General features: G+C 43.0%; 1 protein-coding gene across 1 annotated transcript in view; it reads right to left on the reverse strand.

Moving 5' to 3' along the window:
* IPO5 (importin 5) overlaps positions 1-7,301 on the reverse strand; it is a 46,141-nt gene extending 38,840 nt beyond the window's left edge. The window contains exons 1-2 of the mRNA XM_060769522.2: positions 7,090-7,301; positions 2,746-2,826 (exon numbers count right to left, since the gene is read on the reverse strand). Coding sequence (XP_060625505.2) covers positions 2,746-2,826; positions 7,090-7,182 — 174 coding nt within the window. The 5' untranslated portion in view covers positions 7,183-7,301. The remainder of the gene's footprint in view (positions 1-2,745; positions 2,827-7,089) is intronic.
* Between the last annotated feature and the right edge of the window lie 15,452 nt (positions 7,302-22,753).

Below are 22,753 nucleotides of genomic sequence, written 5' to 3' on the forward strand. Positions count from 1 at the left end.
CCTCCTTCATTTCGTTTTCCATGGTGAATTGGGTGTTTGGGTGGATGGTGTTGAGATGGTCCAGTAACCTGTTTAGTTCTTCTTCTCCATGGCTCCAAATGGTGAAGGTGTCATCCACATATCTGAACCATATAGTGGGCTTTTTTGTGGCTGTTTTCTGGGCTTGTTTTTCAAAGTGTTCTATGTAGAAATTAGCTATGACCGGGCTGAGAGGGCTCCCCATAGCTACTCCAGCTTTCTGTTCGTAGAATTCATTGTCCCACTGAAAGTAGCTTTTCGAATAGAAAGTATTTTTCTATTATTTCAGCCTGGAACCTGACAAGGGTTCATTTCTGTCAGGAACAATTCTTAGCATTTCCATTTCTGTGCATTCAAAACACTGGAGAACAGCAAATACTTGAGACACATTGCAGGAAATGTTGTGGTGCATGAAAGCAGCAGAAAAAGGAGATGGGTTGTATGCAGACTGAAAGAGAAGCTAAACCATTAAACACTAATGTCCTAAAGACTATGGAAATAGGAGATGTGGCAGATTGGATAATCATGTAACTTTTCTGAGGGGACTACCCCATAACAGTGTCAAACAACAGAGGGATATATGCAATATGACAAGGACTGAGAACTATTAGAAGATGGCTTTGCCTGCATACATCCCAGGTGCCATTCTATCCTCAATGCTTTTTAATATTTATTTACATTAAACTACTAGGAGAGATCATTCACTGGCATGGAGTGATGACACCCAAATATATTTCTCCAGGCCTTCAAAAAATAGCCACAGCTAAAGATAGCATCTTCCCTCAATGAATGCCTGGAAGAGGTATTGTGTTGGATGAGGAAAAACAAATTGAAACTTAATCCAGAAAAAAAACATCAGGGGCCCAATCTGGGGATGGAGATGTGTCAACCAGTTCTGGATGGGGTTACACTTCCCATAAAAGACTGTGGTTGCAGCTTGGGAGTGCTCCTGGATCTGTATCTCCAAGTGTCAACCCAGGTAGATGTAATGGTCAGAAGTGCTTATTATCAGTTTCAGCTGATCCACCAGCTATGCCCCTTCCTAGATTTGGAGGACCTAAAGATAGTAGCACATGCACTGGTAACCTCAAGGCTGGACTTTTGCAATGCACTTGACATTGGGCTACCTTTGTACCAAGTTCAGAAACTCCAGTCAGTTCAAAATATGGCAGCTAGATTTGTGGAACACCCAGGACTGACCATATTTTACTGATACTAAAGTCACTCCACTGGCTGTCAATTTGTTTTCGAGCGAATTACAAAGTACTGGTTTTAATCTTTAAAACTCTACATGGTTTGGGTCTTACCTACTGGATCACCTTCTCCCATACAATCCATTCTGAACATTGAGGTCCTCTGGCGGGTGGTTACTCCAGCCTTCCAGAACCCTACTGGCAACCATTACCCAGAAGACCTTTTCATTGGCTGCCCCAGACTGTAGAACGACTTGCCAGAAGAGATCTGACAACTAAAAGAGCTATCAGAATGTAAAACACATTTAAAGACCTAGCTCTTCTGGCAGGCCTACCCAGCCAGTTTTAATCACGAATTTTAAACTTGTATCTTATCTTTGATTTTTGTTCTATGTATTTTAATATGTATTTTGTAGAAATGTGTTTTAATATGTGTATTTTATAGAATGTTTTAAGATTATGTGTTTTAGTGATGTTGTAACCCACCACGAGGACATGCAAATATTGTTGTTGTTATTGTTGTTGTCAATGACTGATGATAATACTGAGATGAGTTGGTGTAAATTAATCACTCCTTGGCCTTTTGACTAAGTCCAAGTGTATAATGGGCAATATGGAAGACAGATGCAACTCAATTCTTACTAAGTGATCTTCACAAGTATTGCTAAATTAGTGAGGGAAAGTTATGACCTAATATGCAAGAAGTAAGGCGGGAGGATTGGACCGCAAAACCCTTTAAGAGGATTAAACACAGTAATGAGGGAATCCCAAGACACCATGAGCAGAGATGCACGTTAGCTATGTTAGACTGCTTTCTGTTGACAACTCCTGTGAATGCCCCAATCAAAACCTGTACATCAATGATGTTCTGAGCTGCTAGAGCTCCATAAAGTAGAATGTTAAGCAGAAAATCACTGGAAACACAATGGCTTCAGTAATATCACTGGGTTGGATATCAGTTTTGCATCTGTGACCAGAACAGGGCTTCCTTTCTTTGGAGCTTGTCTACTGATTCTTCTAAATAACTCCTCCATTCATGTAAAGGACAGAACGTTTTGCTCCATCTGCCCCACCATACCATCTGATACTACCCACCAACATCTTCCTACCCATGAAAACAGATTTCATGGGGCACAGAGGGTTGTAGAGAATGGGAAAAAGGAAAGTTATATTCTGTTTACAGAATGAAAGCTAGGATGCAGACCAATGGGATACTTCAAGTCATGGTTTGTGAGCCTGGTTCTAATGGCAAACTGATTTGCCATTAAACCAGAAAAGAAAGTTTCACATTTATATGTGGAAGGTGAGAGGGAATACACACGCTTGAAACTGAATGTATTAAATACATAGAAACAATTTGCTAATTGTTTGTTCTGTAACATATTGGTAATCACAGTAGTTTTTCCTCAACCACTAATTCTAGCTGACAAGTTTAAAAGGAATTTGAAATAACATTTGTACAACATAAAAATTCTGCAATGCTGACATTATTTTCACTGCTACCAATTAGACATTCCCTGGAGAATATAAATACCTCTTCAGCAACAGTAGTATTTCTGATAGCTTGCAGGAGGAATGTAATCTTAGATTGGCCTGGTATGTTCTCATATGTTTCCTGTGAAAGGAAAGAACACAGCAAAGGTTAGATTAAAAACACAGAAAGAGTTAATCCATTTACTATAAACTATGTAGACCATTTATTAAGGAGGAAAAAAAAAAGGAACTAGATCGGATCAAATCTCAATTTAGTTATATATTCTGTTCCCATGACTGGCAGAAGCCCAGAAGTAGCCCATGAGAGCGATCATCCTGTCTCACTGTCATTCCCCAGTGACAAGATATTCAGAGACATGTTGCTTTTCATCCTAGAGGTAACATAACACGGCTATCATGACTCCACAATAAACTAGATTAACCTTTATATGTTGAGATTATTTTATTCGTAGATATAGCTCTATATTTGATAATCAGTATTTTGCAGTATCAAAAATTAAACTACAGAAACCAGTATGAACAGAAATGCATCATTTACTCACAAAGCAAAACTTTTTAAGTCTATGAAAAAAGAAGAGAAGTAATAGCTTTCCTCTATCTCAGAAAGGAAAACAGAGAGAAATTCTAAACTTTTCTATTTTAACAAAATGTCTTCTGAGAGAACACCTGGAGATGTGTGACAGCTAAACATTGAAACACACACATATCTCATTTTTATTTCCCTTTAATACTACTTAATCTTATTTTCACAGAATAATCCAGTTTAAAGTCACACTTACATTTAAGATTTAGTTCTAAAAAAAATAGGAAGGTAGTTCCACACTTTGTAAAGCAAAAATAACACTGTGAGAACTCTACAGAAGAAACCAATGCTTTACTTGTTCTTAATTCTAGAGCTTATCTGTCACCTAATTCCAGGTAACTAGCTTTATAGAGCAAGAACGAACTGTTGCTTTCCAATTTTCCTTCTGAAGCAAAAGTACTACCTCTCATTCTTCTTAATGCTAGAATGACTAAGAAATTGGATTTTAATTATTTCCAATACTGCTTACTTAATCACAAAGCTTATGACACATTTCACCTGTTTTATAACATAGGCAATAATTCTTTATTTTGTAAGAAAAGTTCCTTTAACAAGAAAAATGCAGTCTTTCAAGAAGATGAACATATCTTTATGTTCCAAATATTAATATTAAACAAGACAATTAATACCAAATAAGATTATCTGTTGATGTGCAAGATTTTGAAATTAAATGCTGCTCTTTCAAGACCAATATTGCCAATTTTCCTAGGTGTTAGTAAAATGCAACCATGATCAAGTTCTGCCTATGTCTACATGACTCATTAAAGATGGCAGAAACTACTCACTTTTCTTTCATTGTGGATAACGATTGTTGATGTATTTTTCATTCATACTTAGCAATAGTTAGCGTAGTGGTTTCCTAGGCTAGTCTGCTGCTAACTGCTGCACAGAAACATAGTAGTGAAAGCAATTCCTTAGTTTTCTTTCTGAGTTGATGCATGATGCCTCAGACAGCATGAGTGCTAAGTGGATAGCCCAGCTGACCCTTAAGGCAATTATACACAGGTACAATTATACACCTATATTAGTGTTGACAGCCATATTCACACCTAAAAAGAAGTGTTTGCTCTTCATACCACTCTACATTGGTTTCATATAGTAAAAGTATCTCACTGGCTGATACTCTTTGTACTAATTCCAAAACCTTTACCGATCAAAACTTCTCAGATTAAAACCCATTTACGCAGCTCTCCAATGTATATCCTTAGAGCTACAAGACAGCAGCCAGAAACTACTAGATGCTCTCAAGGACAACAAAGCAAAACATTTCTGCTCTCTGTGCCAAGCATTTGGCATTCAAAGGTATGCTTCCTCTGATGGTGGAGGTTTAAACAATTAATGAACAAAACATCCACATTATCATCATAAACTAGACAATGTACACCACCACAATTGGAAAATATGCTTATAAGTCTTTATCTTACTTGTATTTAAGTAATGCAAAATTCATATGACACAGCTATTAATCACAGCTTTTGCCACAGAGGTATTCAGTACTTTGTCATGTTATTAGTGGTTCAGACTAGGAAAATATCTACATATTTTATTTGCCTCTTCAATCATCTTGTTTCCAAATAGATGCATACTGTGCTTCTTCCTGGCACTTAAAACTGATTGCAGTTTTCATCTAGAATGTGGAAGGCATGTCAGCTAAAGAAAGTGGAATGAGCAGACTGCATAGTTTTACATTAGGGTACTGAGAACAGCTTTTTACACAATTGTTCATAATGAAAGAATGTGCTGAACTCTGCTGACCACTCAAATGATGCAAACGATAAAAGCCTTAGGACAGTTATCCAATGAGAAAATGCTAAACTAGTCACTGGCATTTATTTCAATGGAACCGAGATGCCCCACTAGGTTTTTATTATCAAGAATGTAAAGCACTCCCGTGGGTGGGAAGAATTATCCTATTTTACTAATTACTGAGCAATCCTGTAGTTCTGAATTTCAGCTAATAATGGGAAACATATAATAGAGAAAACTTTACAGAGAACTATAATAAACACCGAATGGATAAGAAACACAAAGTATGAGACACAAAATTGTCTAACAACCTATGGAACCAAGCCTGAATCACTGGGTTTCTGTGCATTTTCTGGGCTGTATGGCCATGTTCCAGAAGCATTTTCTTCTGATGTTTTCCCCACATCTATGGAAGGTATACTCAGAGGTTGTGAGGTCTCTTGGAAACTAGGCAAGTGAGATTTATATATCTGTGGAATGTCCAGGGTGGGAGAAAGAACTTGTCTGCTTGAGGAAAAGTGTGAATGTTTAAATTGGCCACCTTGATTAGCATTGAGTGGCCTTGCAGCTTCAAAGCCTGGCTGCTTCCTGAGCGGAGGTTCATTATTGTGAGGTGTTAGCTGGCCCTGATTGTTTCATGACAGGATCTCCCCTTTTTTTTGTGTTTTGAGACATCAGGAGAGAATGTTTCTGGAACACTGCCATACGGCCTGGAAAACTCAGAGCAACCTAGAAACTTAAATTCTTTTGACTAAACTGGCTGAAGAGAAAGAACACCTTTTAAAGACTCTGACTGGTAAAGATGGCCTCTTTGTCCCTACTAAATCCAACTCAGGATCTTGGCAAAGAGATTAGCCCCTTCTGTGGAAAACAGATTTATAAAGTACAGCATCTATGTAAACAAGTGACTACTAAAACTGTTGGGATTTTCAAAAACCTGCCAACATAGGTTTCCCATATCTTTTGTTGTGTCTTCAAGCCTTGTCTGACTCTTAACGACCAAAAGGGGTCCCTATGATGGGTGTTTCCTTGTCAAGTTTCCTTCAGAGTGGCTTCATTCTGAGGCTGAGTCACCCAATGGGCTTCCATGGCTGAGTGGGGTTTCAAACCTTGGTCTCCTAAGTGGATTCTTTTTAACTTGCCAACATAGGTTTCTCACATCTATTGTTGTTGTGTGTCTTCAAGCCTTTTCTATCTCGTGAGGACCCAAAGGGGTCCGTGTGATGGTGTTTCCTTGTCAAGTTTCCTTCAGAATGGCTTCATTCTGAGGCTGAGAGAGTGTGACTTGCCTGAAGTCACCCAATGGGCTTCCATGGCTCCTGGTACAGTCCTACACACTGAGGGAGATTCCTGTATGTAACTAATTCATCACAAGTCCAGGAATGCCAAGCTTTTTGTTTATCCTTCTCCCTTTTCTTTTAACGCATCTCTTCCTGAGCGCTTCCCAGGAAGGGAAAGGGTGCCTTTCGCAATCCTCGAGGGAGGCCCCGCCAGGCATGTCTCCTTCTCCCCAGAAAGGCGAGGGGGCGAGAAAGAGAAGAGACGGCAGAGCAGAGGGGCGAGGAGGCCGGCCAGGATCTGCGGAAGAGCGCATGCATCTGGGAAGTTAAGTTTAGGGGCGGGAGGAGGAGAGGGAAACTAGAACGCGACCCTGGATAGATAGATCGGAAGACGAGAAGGGAAGATGTCTCTCAGGAAGAGAGTCCCAGAAAGGCCCACATGCTGTGGAGGGGAGAAGCTTCGATCGTGGGACGGGGGAAGGTGAGGGAGGAGGAAAGGCGGCGAGATGGGGGTCTGCAGAGGAGGAGGAGAAGCAGCAGGCCCCCCGCGAGCCCATTGGTCAACGGCTCCAACGGCCTGGCGCGAGGAGAGCACGTGGGCACCCCTCTTTCTCCCGGACCGCGCGCGCAGGCTCCCTCGCTCCTTCCCCTCCTCCCTCCCTCCTTCTCTCATCTCGCACGCGCACAGGCGCCCTGACAGGGAGGGCCAGGCCGGGCTCCGAAGCCCAGGCGAGGCAGGGAAAGGCGCCCAGGAGCCCGCCTCTCTCTCTCTCACCTCGGCCTGCTTTCGGACCACATTGTCCGGGCTGAGCAGGTTGCCTAGGAGAAGGTAGAACTGCTGCTGCTCCTGCTCCGCTGCCGCCGCCATGGCCGCTGAAGAGACAGAGGCCAGCCGGGCAGGAGGCGGGACTCCAGGCCGCGCACCGACCCAAGGGAGGCGGAGCCACCGCCGCTGCCGCCGCCCGCCGCGCTCTTGTGGGCTTCTCCCCGCCCTCCCGGCCAGGCTAACAGCCCCTCTGGCTCCCGGCTCTCCCATTGGCCGGCAGCGGAAAGGCGGCCACTCTCCCATTGGCCCAGACCCGCCCGTCTTTGTGATTGGGCGGCGAGTACCCATTGTGAAGTCACTTCCCCCGCTTTTCCCCCCTTTTTGCCCGGGTGACTCCATCTCCCTCATGGGGTGGCCGGGAGGCGGGACCAGGGCGCGGGCTGAAGCCCCATTGGACGGAGGCGCCACCCGCCGCTCCCTGGCTGGCTGGGCGGGAAAAGGGTCTTCTGGGGAAGCCTGGCGGGAGAGGAGGGAAGAGGAGAAAAGGCGGGAGATTGCAAGGCGCTCCTTGGCCCAGAGGGGAGGGGAGGCCCGAGCGCGCGCCCTGGCTGCCTTGCACTCCGCTCTGGGGCAGGGGCACCATCTCTCTATCTATCTATCCATCCATCTATCTGTAGAGTGTCTGCGAGCTATATTTCAAAGGAAAAAAAACAACCCTCTAAAGCTATCTCTGAGGGCTCCTCCACACAGCCATATAATCCAGAATCCACAACATCTGCTTTGAACTGAGTTATCTGAGTCCACACTGCCATATAACCCAGTTCAGAGCAAATAATGTGGAATTTTATTCGGCTGTGTGGAAGGGGCTCCTGAATATCAAGGCAGAAAATCCCACAATATCTGATTTGAACTGGGTTATCTGAGTCCACACTGCCATATAACCCCGTCCAAAGCAAATAATGTGGGATTTTATTCAACTGTGTGGAAGGGCCTTCCAGACAGGCCCTATATCCCAGGATCAGATCCCAGGTCTTCTGTTTTATCCCAGACTATCTGACAGTGCGGACTCATATAATCCAGTTTAAAGCAGAAAACCTGGGATCAGATCCTGGGATATAGGGCCTGTCTGGAAGGGCCCTAAAACACCCTCTTCCAATAACGGACATTCAGGGATGATTCTGGTGATTCCTGCTCCTACTAAGGAATCATAGAATCATAGAGTTGGAAGAGACCTCATGGGCCATCCAGTCCAACCTCCTGCCAAGAAGCAGGAATATTGCATTCAAATCACTCCTGACAGATGGCCATCCAGCCTCTGTTTAAAAGCTTCCAAAGAAGGAGCCTCCACCACACTCCAGGGCAGAGAGTTCCACTGCTGAACGGCTCTCACTGTCAGGAAGTTCTTCCTCATGTTCAGATGGAATCTCCTTTCTTGTAGTCTGAAGCCATTGTTCCACGTCCTAGTCTCCAGGGAAGCAGAAAACAAGCTTGCTCCCTCCTCCCTGTGGCTTCCTCTCACATATTTATAAGAGTCCTATATGGTGGGTATATATGTGTTCCTAGGTCCTGGTTATGGCACTCCATAAATTTCATATATTTTCTCCAGCAAGGAGTACTCAGAGGTGGCTTTACACTGGACGCAATGCATTGTTGTGATAACTACAATGACATTTGTCTTGTCAGGAAGATTTCCATATTTCCAGCTTGAAAAGAGCAGCTTGCTGAAGTCAGAAAGTGGGAATAGAATCAATTACTGAAAAATTCAAGGATTAAATAAAGTCGAAGGATAGAGGAAAATATATTCAGATCTTTTAAGCAACCAACATCAAACAAATTTTGTATCTTAAGCATAGTTTGATGAAGAAAAGCGGATGAGAAGTGGGAAAGAAGCATCAGTAGAAGTGCCTGAAAATGTCCCTGTAGTGATAAAAAGTGAAAATGGTGAATACCTGTAGGAATGCCAGGCATCCAACGTGGTACAAAATAATTGAGTAATATTGCTCAGTAAATCACACTGCATTGTGATGATAGGTACTGAAGTAAAAGAAATGCTGAAGCACCGAAAACTGTGGCTTCACTTTCAGTGGAACAGCTAAGTCACTTTAGGCTTTTAGGGTTCTTGTAAACTGGCCGATAATAGTACTATGACTCCACTTTAACAGTCATGACTACATCCTGTGGAGCCCTGGGATTTGCAGTTGAGGAAGGGGCATTTAGAAGTATCTCAGTCAGATGGTTGTAGTGCCTTCTCAAGCTACAAGCCCAAGGATTTCAGAGGATGCAGCTGTGGTAGTTAAAGGGAATCATAGTATTATGGCTCCACAGTGTGAGAAGGTCTTTTCTCTAATGTTAAAGAAACTATACAGGGTGCTGGATCTATTTCTAGATTGGGTTTCAGCACCTTAGATAGCTCAACGATTTAAAAACCAGAAGTAATTCACTGCTTTTTTTGGGCCCCTTTACATTCTCATTTACAATTGCCATTTTCTCTATCATTTAAAAATATTTTTCAAAAGGTTCCTTACTTGGCAATCCCTCCTCCCATGCCATTTTCTCAAAGGGACATGGTTTTTCAAATAAAAATAAAAATTGTGTGCTTTAAAGATCCCTTGTTTCTGTGGGTGGTGGGAATGAGAAAAAGATTTTTCTTGAAGGCTCTCACAGAGAGATCTGGCCTTTCCGATAATCTTCAAATGGACCCAAGATGTAGAAGAGGTATGGAGCTGCATGGCCATTCCCTTGAAATATGCCTAGAAATGTACCAATTATCAGTGAATCTGTTGTAACAAAAATGTCTGTTACCCTTGTATTGTCTCTGATAAACAGTTTAGCTGCAGCATTTTGAACACACTGAAAAGCAGTAGTTTGAATAGCCATTTGTCGGTATGGTGAGATCAGACACTGTCAGAAATGGAAGAAGCTGTGTTGTTGAACGCCAGATCTGTCAACGGAAAAACAACTTGGATCCAGGATCTAATCCTGGAGGAGCGGGCAGATCTGGCGTGCATCACGGAGACCTGGTTGGATGAAGCGGGGGGCGTAAACCTCTCCCAGCTTTGTCCTCCAGGTTTCTCCGTGCAACACCAACCAAGAGCCGGAGGACGGGGAGGCGGGGTCGCAGTGGTCTATAGAGATTCCATCCATCTGACCAGGAGCCCCATCCCGCAGACCACAAATTTCGAATGCGTCCACCTGAGGGTGGGTGACCGGGACAGAATAGGGATTCTTGTAGTGTACCGTCCACCTCGCTGCACTACAGTCTCCCTGCCTGAGCTAGCGGGGGTGATCTCGAGCCTGGTGGTGGAGTCCCATCGGCTCCTTGTGCTGGGGGACTTCAACATCCATGCCGAGGCGACCCTCACGGGAGCGGCTCAGGACTTCATGTCTGCCATGGCAACCATGGGGCTGTCCCAACAAATAACTGGCCCCACCCACTGTGCTGGACACACATTGGACTTGGTTTTCTGCCAGGGATGGGAGCAAGGTGGCGGTGTGGAGGAGTTGTCCATCTCTCCGTTGCCATGGACCGACCACTCCCTGATCAGATTTAGGCTCACGGCGCCCCCTAACCTCCGCAAAGGTGGAGGACCCATTAAGATGGTCCGCCCCAGGAGGCTTATGGATCCGAACGGATTCCTGATGGCTCTTGGGGATTTTCCCGCCACCTCGGTAGGTGACCATGTCGAGGCCTTGGTCGCTCTCTGGAATGGGGAGATGACCAGGGCAATCGACAGGATCGCTCCGGAACGTCCCCTCTCAAGTAACCGAGCTAAACCAGCTCCTTGGTTTACTGAGGAGCTGGCAGCGATGAAGCGAAGAAAGAGGGTTCTAGAGAGCGTGTGGCGCTCGGACCCAAGCGAGCCAAATCGAACACGGTTTGTGTCCTTTCTAAGGGCATATGCCGCGGCAATAAAAGCCGCAAAGAAAACTTTCTTTGCGGCCACTATTGCGTCTGCAAAAAACCGTCCAGCGGAGTTGTTTCGGGTTGTCAGAGGTCTTTTAACTCCCCCTACTTCAGGTGGGAGCCCTGACAACTCGGTCACACGCTGTGAAGCATTTGCTCGGTTCTTTGCAGACAAAGTCGCTTTGATCCGTTCTGGGCTGGACGCCACATTAAATGCAGTCTCTGTGGATGTGACACAAGCACCTGCTTGTCCTATTTTGATGGATTCTTTTCAGTTTGTGAAACCCGAGGATGTGGACAAGATACTTGGAGGAATGAGGCCTACCACGTCCATCCTAGACCCCTGCCCATCCTGGCTTCTGAAAGAGGCCAGAGGGGGATTGGCTGAGTGGGTAACGGTGGTGGTTAATGCCTCCCTTCGGGAAGGCACGATTCCAGCGAGCCTAAAACAGGCTATTATAAAGCTGCTGTTGAAGAAACCATCACTGGACCCCACTAAATTTGACAACTTTCGGCCCGTTTCCAATCTTCCCTTCTTGGGCAAAGTCATGGAAAGCGTGGTGGCCTCACAACTCCAGGTATTCTTGAGAGACACGGATTATCTAGATCCGGCACAGTCTGGTTTCAGACCGGGACATGGTACCGAGACGGTCTTGGTCGCCTTAGTGGATGATCTCCGCCGGGAGCTAGACAGGGGGAGTGTGTCCCTGTTGGTGCTTCTGGACCTCTCAGCGGCCTTCGATACCGTCGACCACGGTATTCTTCTGGGACGCCTTGCAGAGATGGGCCTTGGGGGCACCGCTTTGCGGTGGCTCCAGTCATTTCTGGAGCGTCGTACCCAGAAGGTGTTATTGGGGGACTCCTGCTCAACACCACAGCCTTTGACCTGTGGTGTTCCCCAGGGCTCCATACTGTCCCCCATGCTGTTTAACATCTACATGAAGCCGCTGGGTGAGATCATCCGGAGTTTCGGGGTGCGGTGTCACCTGTACGCAGATGACGTCCAACTCTGTCACTCCTTCCCACCTGCTACTAAGGAGGCTGTCGAAGTCCTGAACCGGTGCCTGGCCGCTGTGACGGTCTGGATGAGGGCGAACAAACTGAAATTAAATCCAGACAAGACAGAGGTACTCCTGGTCAGTCGCAAGGCCGAACAGGGTATAGGGTTACAGCCTGTGCTGGACGAGGTCGCACTCCCCTTGAAGGCGCAGGTTCGCAGCTTGGGTGTGACCCTGGACTCATCGCTGAGCCTGGATCCCCAGGTTTCAGCGGTGACCAGGGGAGCATTTGCACAGCTTCGGCTCGTGCGCCAGCTGCGCCCGTATCTTGGGAAGTCTGACTTGGCCACGGTGGTACACGCTTTGGTCACATCCCGCCTCGACTACTGCAACGCTCTCTACGTGGGGCTGCCCTTGAAGACGGCCCGGAAGCTCCAGCTAGTCCAGCGCGCGGCAGCCATGTTGTTAACCGGAGCGGGACGCAGGGAGCGCACAACGCCCTTGCTGTCCCAGCTCCACTGGCTGCCGATCAGCTACCGGGCCCAATTCAAGGTGCTGGTGCTAACCTACAAAGCCCTAAACGGTTCCGGCCCAAAATACCTTGAGTACCGCATCTCGGCCTACCAGCCCACGAGGACCTTGAGATCATCCGGGGAGGCCCTTCTCTCGGTCCCGCCTGCCTCACAGGCACGCTTGGCGGGGACTAGAGAGCGGGCCTTCTCGGTGGTGGCCCCCCGGCTGTGGAACTCCCTCCCTGCTGAAATTAGACAGGCGCCCTCTCTCATGGCCTTCCGTAGGGGCCTAAAAACCTGGCTCTTCGAAAAGGCCTTCAATTAAGTGCTATGTTTTGGAATGACTACCGGAATGGACTATGACGACGAGATGGATTATGACCCAAACAAGACGAAGCGGATTTTTAGTTAATTAGCTGTGTGTTAGTAAGATGTGTGTTATCCTGATTTACTGTAACTGTTGTCTTTATGTTCTATGTTCTGTACACCGCCACGAGTCGCCTTCGGGCTGAGAGTGGCGGTTAACAAATGCAAATAATAAATAAATAAATAAATAAATAAATACCTATAACAGTGCTAATGTATTTCAGGTCACAGCAGAGTCCTGGGTATCCAACCTCCAGGCAGAATCTATGCATACATCCAAACTATGAACCTGAGTGGGGTGCAATCATGTCTAGCACAAAATATATCAGTGATCTCTTGTCTGCCTTTGAGCTGACCAAAGCACCTCAGTTTTGTCTTAGTTTCAATGTAGTCTCATCTTTTTCATTACTTATCGCACCTTGATTTAGAACCAAAACGGTTGCCTTAGTGTAATAATAATATTTTTTCATTTATTACCTGCCTCTCCTGATGGTTCAAGGCAAGGTACAGCAAAGTCAAAAACATATGAACATGTAAATTCACACAATTGATGACATAGATAAAGAAAAATATAAAAAACCAAACAGATGCAGAATTGACATATAGCAGAAATAGAATGTACAGTAAATCAAAACTCATGATTCAAAGTTGACTGGGAAGTTTTTTTAGCAGAGGTTTTACCACTGCCTTTTTAGGTACATTATAATCCTACCAATAGCTGTTTACAATTCCTTTAACCCACTTGGCTATTCTCCTAATCCTATTTTAGAAACCAGAAAGGATTATGGTTTAGTATAACTAGTATGTAAGACTATATTTTCTCACCTCTGTCAGGATCCTGTCTATATTCTTAGACCATATAGATCATAACAGTATTCATTATTTATGGACAACCCGCAACCAATCTATTTGGCTTGTATCAGGCAAGACTGTTTAGTGGTCTACATTATTGTCTCGTGAACCAAAATGTAATATGCTCTTGATCATTTGTGATAGGCTTGCTGGATATCTGCAACTACTGTGGTGGCAGAAAACAATGTCTTTGTTGCCAGCACATCACAGAGCATGGCTCCAATGAGGCTCTGAGTCCAATGCTATTCAAAGTGGTGTCTGCAGACTGATGCCAGGCAGCTGCAGACAGATGGCAGTGGATGCTGGTCCATGAGTAGTTTCCAGCAAACTGAATATGATACACTACACATTTCTCTAGCACATGGGAAAATAGGAGTTGTCTGCTTCACATACCTGGCAGACTAAGATAATGCACCTGACAATAAAGAAGGAATCATGACAGAGCAATGCAGCTCCACCTCTCCTCACCTCTGATCTTCTCTGCTTATACATAAACAATCTAGGCAGGCAGAGCTGAGAGAGATTATCCTGCCCCCATTTCATCCAGCCAGGGATCTGTAATACAGGCCAGGTTATCACACTAATCCAGGATCTGATCCTACATGACTGTTGTCCTAGCATTCAGTATTTGTTCCATTTGACAGAACACTTCTCCAGTTTCCCACATATTTTATATTTGTCCATGGAGCTATTTATGTACACTCTTGCTAACAGATTTTATTCGCCATAGTTTTAGATCCAGGATGGGAACTATCCAGTGTTCCACATTTTGGTGGGCTACACCTTCCACAATGTCTTCTTCACTTTTGGCTATGCTGGTCAGCATCTACAGGGCTTTTCGTTGTTGCTTTAGAGCAGGGGTCCTCAAAGCTTTTAAGCAGAGGGCTAGTTCATGGTCCCTCAGACTCTAGTTTGAAAAAAAAACATGAACAAATTCCTATGCACACTGCACATACCTTATTTGTAGTGCAAAAACATGAAAGAACAATATAATACTTAAAATGAAAAATAATTTTAACCAACAGAAACTTACAAGTATTCAATGGGAAATGTGGCCCTGCTTTGAGCTGATGAGTCAAGTTAATTAGGATTGTTGTGTGCCTTCACATCGTTTCAGACTTAAGGTTGCTTAGGGCAGGGTCTGGGTAAATGACCTTGGAGGGCTGCATCCTGTCTGCGGGCCTTAGTTTGGGGCACCTGCTTTAGAGGATACTGTGGCAATATTTACAACTACAACACCGACCACTCTCTGTGTATGAATCAACAGTGATAAATGCCTCAGATATCCCTGTTGTATTGAAAACATTAATCATATTTGCCAGGAAATTGAAACCAGGAAGTCTAGTTTATAAAGACTTGTTGGAAAACACCAAGTGAATGAAGTTAAGAGTTGAGTGGAACAAAAGGAGATATTTTTCTATGCAAATTAACCAATGGAAAACTGTCCTAATTTTGATATTAAAAGTCACTTCAGTTCCAGAAAAAAATAGGTTTTGAACACAATTGGCCTTATTAGAAATAAATAATCTTAATTCAGCTGAATGCTATCAATGTACATATAGATAACTGCCTCAGGTATATGATATGGCTATGCTCAGTAGTTGCTGATTTTTGTTGGGTATGTTACAATATTTTAATTTTGTATTGGAAAAATGTAGACGTGTGTGTTCTTTTAAATTATATTCCTGCAATGTGGCATTTAATTGAAATGTTACTGTTGCAAAAGACAAGAAAAATGCACTTTCTATGAACAAGAAGGATGAATACTCATCATTCAATGGGTTCTTGTCGGTTTTTTCGGGCTATAGGGCCATGTTCTAGAGGCATTTCTCCTGACGTTTCGCCTGCATCTATGGCAAGCATCCTCAGAGGTAGTGAGGTCTGTTGGAATTAGGACAATGGGTTTATATATCTGTGGAATGGCTGGGGTGGGGCAAAGAGCTCTCTGCTGAAGCTAGGTGTGAATGTTTCAGCTGACCACCTTCATTAGCATTTGAAGGCCTGGCTGAGCCTGGGAAAATGTTCTGTTGAGAGGTGTTAAGATGTGCCTGGTTGTTTCCTCTCTGCTGTTTTGCTGTTGTAATTTTAGAGTTTTTTAATACTGGTAGCCAGATTTTGTTCATTTTCATGGTCTCCTCCTTTCTGTTGAAATTGTCCACATGCTTGTGGATTTCAATGGCTTCTCTGTGTAGTCTGACATGGTGGTTGTTGGAGTAGTCCAGCATTTCTGAGCCCAAACACGAATCAAGGAACATGAAAGGCACTGCAGACTACTTCAACCAGAGAAGTCAGCCATAGCAGAGCACCTGATGAACCAGCCTGGACACAGCATATTATTTGAGAACACAGAAATGCTGGACTACTCCAACAACCACCATGTCAGACTACACAGAGAAGCCTACACATTTTCCCAGGCGCAGCCAGGCCTTCAAATGCTAATGAAAGTGGTCAGCTGAAACATTCACACCTAGCTTCAGCAGAGAGCTCTTTGCCCCACCCCAGCCATTCCACAGATATATAAACCCATTGTCCTAATTCCAACAGACCTCACTACCTCTGAGGATGCTTGGCATAGATGCAGGCGAAACGTCAGGAGAAAATGCCTCTAGAACATGGCCCTATAGCCCGAAAAAACCTACAAGAACCTAGTGATTCCAGCCATGAAAGCCTTCGACAATACATCATTCAATGGTTAGATGTGTCAGATTGTATAAATACAGCATGTTAATTGTCCCAGTGGTCAAAAGTTTATTAATATTCTGTAATGGTTTGCAACCTTTTTGTTCAAGAATGGGAAATACAAGAAAGTTTGAGCAGGGCTGCTTTGGCTAGCAGTGGTTACCAGCAGGAAGGAGAGAAGGCTATCAATAGTTGACTTAGAAATATTATTTAGCAATGTAAACTGTTGTGTGTTACTTTTCTCAAAACAATACATTGCTCACTAAGAGCAATATGACCTTTTAGCTAGCTTTTTAAAAATACATGTCTCAAAAATAGATAATTGGCTCAATTGAACAAAAAAAAAAAATTCCTCCTCTCACTTATTAAACATTTTTGTGAATAATGAACTGACATTGTTCAATGTCCTAAAAACACACTGTTTCTTTATTGAAAACTGAAACCTTGTTTGTGTCTAAGCAGTCGCACATTTTTGTTCAGTGTGATACAAACATATTATTTTCAAATTGTATAAGTGGAGTTGTTCATTCAGTACCATTGTGTATCGTTATCTATAAAGGTGCCAATACCATTGTGCATTGAGTTTTATAACATCAACATTTACTGAGGTGGCCTTTGAAGTTTTGTCACATTTTGTCAAGTTCAATGTAAGAACTTGGCCAATGGTAATGTTTTTATCCCAAAAGTAATATATTGAGCATTGGCTGAGATTCTGTTCTACACTTGTACAGCATACTTTTATGCTAGAGTTATCTTGGATCACACACCATTGAACAATTGATCATGCCACATGGGCTCATGTTCAACTGTTGCACAGTGGGTATACTACTGTAGCATTGTACAACCTTGGTTAGGATAACATACTTATATGACTTCCTAGACAGTATAATTGCTTGCATAATGGTATTTACACCATCACAAGCCCAGTAATAGAATTCCAGGCATTCCAGACTTTGAGTAATAGTGATCCAACTTTGGATTTATGGTTATAGAAGTCTAAATTAACTTTTCCTATGTGTAATTTTTAATTTTTTTTTACAGAAGAGCAGTTCTGTTAGTGTAAAGCACACATGTTTAACGCTGGGCATGTAGGCTAAATCTAGCCCACCAAGCCCGCAAGGCTTTCAACGCCAGAGCAACATAGTTACATTTATATAGTCTTACAATTACAACTGGCCATTTGAAGGCAACCATAAGGCTGATGTGGCCCTTGTTGAAAATGGGTTTGACACACCTGGTGAAAAGAGAAATGTGTGAGGCTAAAATGAGAATGGGAGAATAAGACAAGTTGGCTTTTTGGAACTTATTGCAGAATGAACTTTTGAGGGGTTAGCTAATCAGATGTCATCACAATAGACAGTTATCCTGTGCTAGTCATCCATTGTTTTATGTGTGTTTATATACTTAAGCTCTCTGTTATCTCCTTAAAGTGACTAAAGTAGTTGCATTAATAAGTAATCCACCATATGTAGGTTGGAACACATTGGCCTACACTCCAGCAGACTGAGTCCTAAAATCGTGGAAATTTTACACTCCTATGTGTCTCATTCTTCCCATAAAAGAACATCACAAATTGATTTTGTTCTTCTCATTGTTGTGTGCCTTCAAGTTGTTTCTGATTTATAATGACCCTAAGGCTACCTTGTCACAGGGTTTTGTCAACAAGATTTGTTCTGAGAGGGCTTACTGTTGCCTTCCTCTGAAGTTGAGAACGTGTGACTTGTCCAGTATCATCCAATTGGATTCCATAGCTAAGCATAGATTTGATTCCCGATCTCACTGATTTTTAGGTCAACACTCAAAAGAAACCCAGATCTCTAAAATTTGGCTACCACAATATAAATGTAATCTTGACATCTCATAAAACCTTTGAGGAAGAATTATATGGTTTCAATAAATAATAAACAAAGAAGGAAATATTGGATCTAGACCACATATTTAGCCTTGGTAGCTCTAACCCAGTGGTTCCCAACTTTTTTTTTTAACCAGGGACCACTTTGACCAGGGACCACTCTCCAACATTAGTATCAAAAGAGTTACGAATCAGGTTTTGGGCAACTTTAGATTTGGTTTGGTTATTTGGGGTGCTGATTCAGAAAATTGCACTGGATAGACCACATCAGCTCTCGTTTCTGATATAGAACATATGCCATCCAGTAGTCACCATCTGCTCACTCACAGTAAATCATATTTAATAATCTAGGGCTGATGTGGTAGTGGTAATCTTTCATGGGTAGTCAGCCGCCCCCATCCTGACATCCCTGTTTCCTTGGAACTATAAGAAGGTTTTACGAGACCAGTTGCTCTTGTTGCCGCAGGGTTTTGAGGCAACAGTGTAGTAATGATGAGGCTGCAGACCATATTTTTGTTCTTGGGAACCACTGGTGGTCTGTGGACCACAGGTTGGGAACCACTGCTCTAACCAGATGTCAGAAAACATTGTGGAAAAAGACATTTAGAACATTTAATACCTTTGAGGAGCTACATCTGGAGAGTTCTACATTCCCACCACTCTTCTAGCTGATTCTCAAATTATGTGATTAAGCAGCCAAAGGAAAGTCCAGCATGAGCATTTTACAAATGGATGATGCCTGGATCTGCGGATATTTCAGTAAAATGGCAACATTTTTTTGGAAGAAGTTGTTTGTTTTTGTTTTAAAAAATGAGATCATAGCATAAAGTAGTCCATGTCATTTACAATAATTATTACTCTTATAGTTAACATATCATGCATGTTTGGATGCTCTCTTCTTCCAGGTCTCTTAACCTACCATCTCCCTAGCATGGCAATCTAAGAACTATCAATTTTGTTTTACAAATATGGTTAGTCCTACATACATTTCTTTAGAAGAGGTTTTTATTGACTTCATGAGGATTTTATTCCAAGTGTACATAAGAGTTTTATTAAATCAAATATGTCTTCTGTCTTTAAAACAGTATTCCTCTGCTTAGTTCACAACATGCAGCATTAGCCATCTGAAGCATCATATGAATTAGAATGACAAATCTTCTCTAGAGTGCCTGAGGTATTAAATGTTCTAAATGTCTTTTTTCCACAATGTTTTCTGACATCTCCTACTTGGAGCTACCAAGGGTAAATGTGTGGTCTAAATCCAATATTTCCTTTCCTGTTTATCATTTATTGAAACCATATAGACATTCTTGACGAACGCAAGCAAACAATCTAAAAAGATACAACAAAAAAATAAAAAGAGAGAAAGGAAAAGGAGGGAGAAAAAGGAAAAGATGTAGGTTTCTAAATCTTAAAGTGTTATAAAAGTTCTTATAATGACTTGGGTGCCCACTTATATTACAGAATTATAGCACTATGATTCTGTTTTAACCACTAAGTTTTCATTCTTTAGTATCCTGGGATTGACAGTTTAGGAACATTTATTGTTCTGAGCCAGAGAGCTTCTCCTGTACTTCAGCAAACTACAAACCACATGATTCCATAGGATACCACCATAATGGCTATAGTGGAACACCAGTGGTATAATAGGCCGAATAGGTCCCCATGTGTAATGCAACTGCTACACTGCAGTGAAGCCAAATGGTATTGGTACTCCTATCACAAGCAAATTGGAAAAGGGGCAGGGTGGAGAAGGGACAAAACATCGCTTTTCTCTCAATGGAACAGTTGTGTGGATTTGCTTGATATCTTGCCTTTTATGCAGCCCAGAGGAATACCTCCTGGATGACAGTTGTGGGGAGGCAAAGGCTAAGGAAACTGGTTTTTCAGGAGAGCTGACAATGACTTTTGCAACTCTGGTAAATGTCTGAAGCACACCTCCTGCCCTAATAATTTCTGGTAATTTACTAGGAAATGTTATGGATTTCCTTGCATCAGGAATAAGCACCTGCATCAGGAATTAATCCCCATAATTTACTCATAGCGAAAGAGATAGGGACATTCCCAGATTTATTCAGAAATCAATCACTTTTCAGACTTTTCTGGTAAGTCTCACACTTTTATTTAAAAGCATTAAAATAATGCATAGCTGTCTTGAATACTGTGCAAAATATACAATAGTTCAAAGATTCCTTGTTCTCTTTGTAATGGCCATTTTTCTACTTCTCCTTTATGTTGTATTTTATTGCAGCGGATGTTTCACACAGTTAGCAACACTACTATGACTGGAGAAGTTTAAATTAGGCACAATATGATGCCCTGCAGCATTCTTGGACTGCAATGGCTAATAGCCTTAACCAGCAAAGTCAAGTGTGGGGAATTATGGACGCTGCAGTCTTGCAGCATCTGGTGGATCACATATTTTCCATCATTTTATGTAAAGGGAAGACATGCAACCTCCATATCTATGCTCAATAGTGCAGTAGGGGGAAATGATATCAGAGCTGTAGTTCTACAAGGTCTTTAGCTTTCTCTGCCAAAGAGTGCTGGTGTCTCACCATACCACAACTTGCATGATTCTATAGCATTGAACCATGGATGTTAAAGTGATGTCAAAGTGTATTAATTCTACAATGTAGATGCACTCAAAGACTCTGAGCATAAGAACTTGGTAAATCAAACATTCCATTGACTCAATGAGTCTACTCTATTTGGAACTTACACTCAGATTGAGGGCATAATGTTTAATAAGTCTTCTTCTTCATTGCTGCTCTCTAGATATTGCAGTGAAATTGCCTCAGGCCAGATTATCTCTATTTTTCCCTTATTTTAAACAGGTCAGAAATAATTATGGAGCCCTGCATAAATAATTATGGTAGTTCCTCCCCATCCTTCCTGGTCCCTGTTTCTTCTAAAACTTCTTAGGGACCTCCTTACTCTTCCTTGAGGCAGTCCATTTCCACATTTGCATGCAGTGATGATGCAACAGAACTTTGGAAAGGGGAGTGTAAGGAATACTGCCATTGCAGTAACACAGGAAATTATGCACCAGGAGTTGGACATTTTCAAAATAATCAACTGCACACACTCTTGTATAGCCATTTGCACAGTCTCTTTATTGTCAAACACGGCACCCCAACCCCAGGGATTGATAGTACATAAAGTACAGTCACATTGAACCCAATGAAATCACTCCTTCTCCCAATCTATCCAGAGGGTCCCCATAGCCCTCATGATGGAATAGTAACAGCAGACCCCAAAACTCAATCCTCCCTTTATGTGTGTGTGTGAGCGCGCATGCACGCACACACACACACACACACACAATTTTTATTAACAACCCCCAGATATGTGCTGATTTGGACTAGTGCACATGCAAATGGGTCTGCAGCAAGTGTATCACTCAGGACCTCTGATTCGCCCTTTGATAAAATCTATCCCTTCTATATAAAAAGTATTCCTTCTATCATTACCCTTCTATAGACTTCCTAACATAATTTCCCTAATCTACACCTCCCCACTTTCCGGTCTATTATCTGCTGGTCCAGAGATGTGTACGTGCATAGCAGTTAACAAGAAAAATGAAACAATATGACAGCTTCTTCTATAAAATGTATCTGTTCTGACTTATTCCAAATATACTGTATCCCTTTGCCTCTCCTCTTCCAGCCCTTGCTATCAAATATAGTTTATTTCTGAACTCCTTCTTTTAAATATATTTTATTTCTAAGCATTGAACCCTTCAACTCTGCCTGACCCAGGCAGAAACTGTGACTACCAGGGATGTCTTGCTGTACCTCAAATAGAGGGTGCAGCTTAAACAAACAACTCTGGCTGATGAGCTAATGATTCCCATCTAAAAGTTGACCGAAGTCCGGCTGAACCATCAGATATACAAAGCCCTGAACAAAGGACATCTGATCACCCAGACATCCAAAAGGGATATTTCTTTATTTGACCAGCCTGAGAACGGACTGAACAAATCATCACCAATTGTATCCAGCATCCTGGCCTCTTTGTGTACATAAACCTGTAATCTTCATGCCCTGACATTCATTGTTTTCGGAACAACAAATTAAGCCCTCCAAATGCGGACAATAGCTCCTGAGGACTTCCCTCTGCCCAGGGAAACACCCTAGCCGGCTGATTGGCTGCCCCAGGGCTTCCCCATCCGGCAAGGAGGGGATCCCCAGCAGCGTCATTGGAGCCTGCACCAACCAGGAGGCAAGCTGGCTTAGTCCCACCTCCTGATCAATCAGGAGTGAGGGTGGTGGGCGGCCATCCTCCATACTCAGCCAATCATAGACTGGGGAGGGAAAATTAAATGGAGACAATGTTAATGCATACTGTATAAAAATTGTTATACATTCCAATCTGGTTATGGTTGTACATTTTGGCATTCTTTCCTTTACCTTGCATCCCTTCTGCAGAATGTAATTAAAGCCTCTGGTGGGTTTTTCTTTGTTGATTAGGAAAGCATTGGCAGGTAACATACCTCACCAGGCAGGAT

This window comes from Anolis sagrei, chromosome 3 (genome assembly GCF_037176765.1).
Source record: "Anolis sagrei isolate rAnoSag1 chromosome 3, rAnoSag1.mat, whole genome shotgun sequence".
Taxonomy (NCBI): Eukaryota; Metazoa; Chordata; class Lepidosauria; order Squamata; family Dactyloidae; genus Anolis; species Anolis sagrei.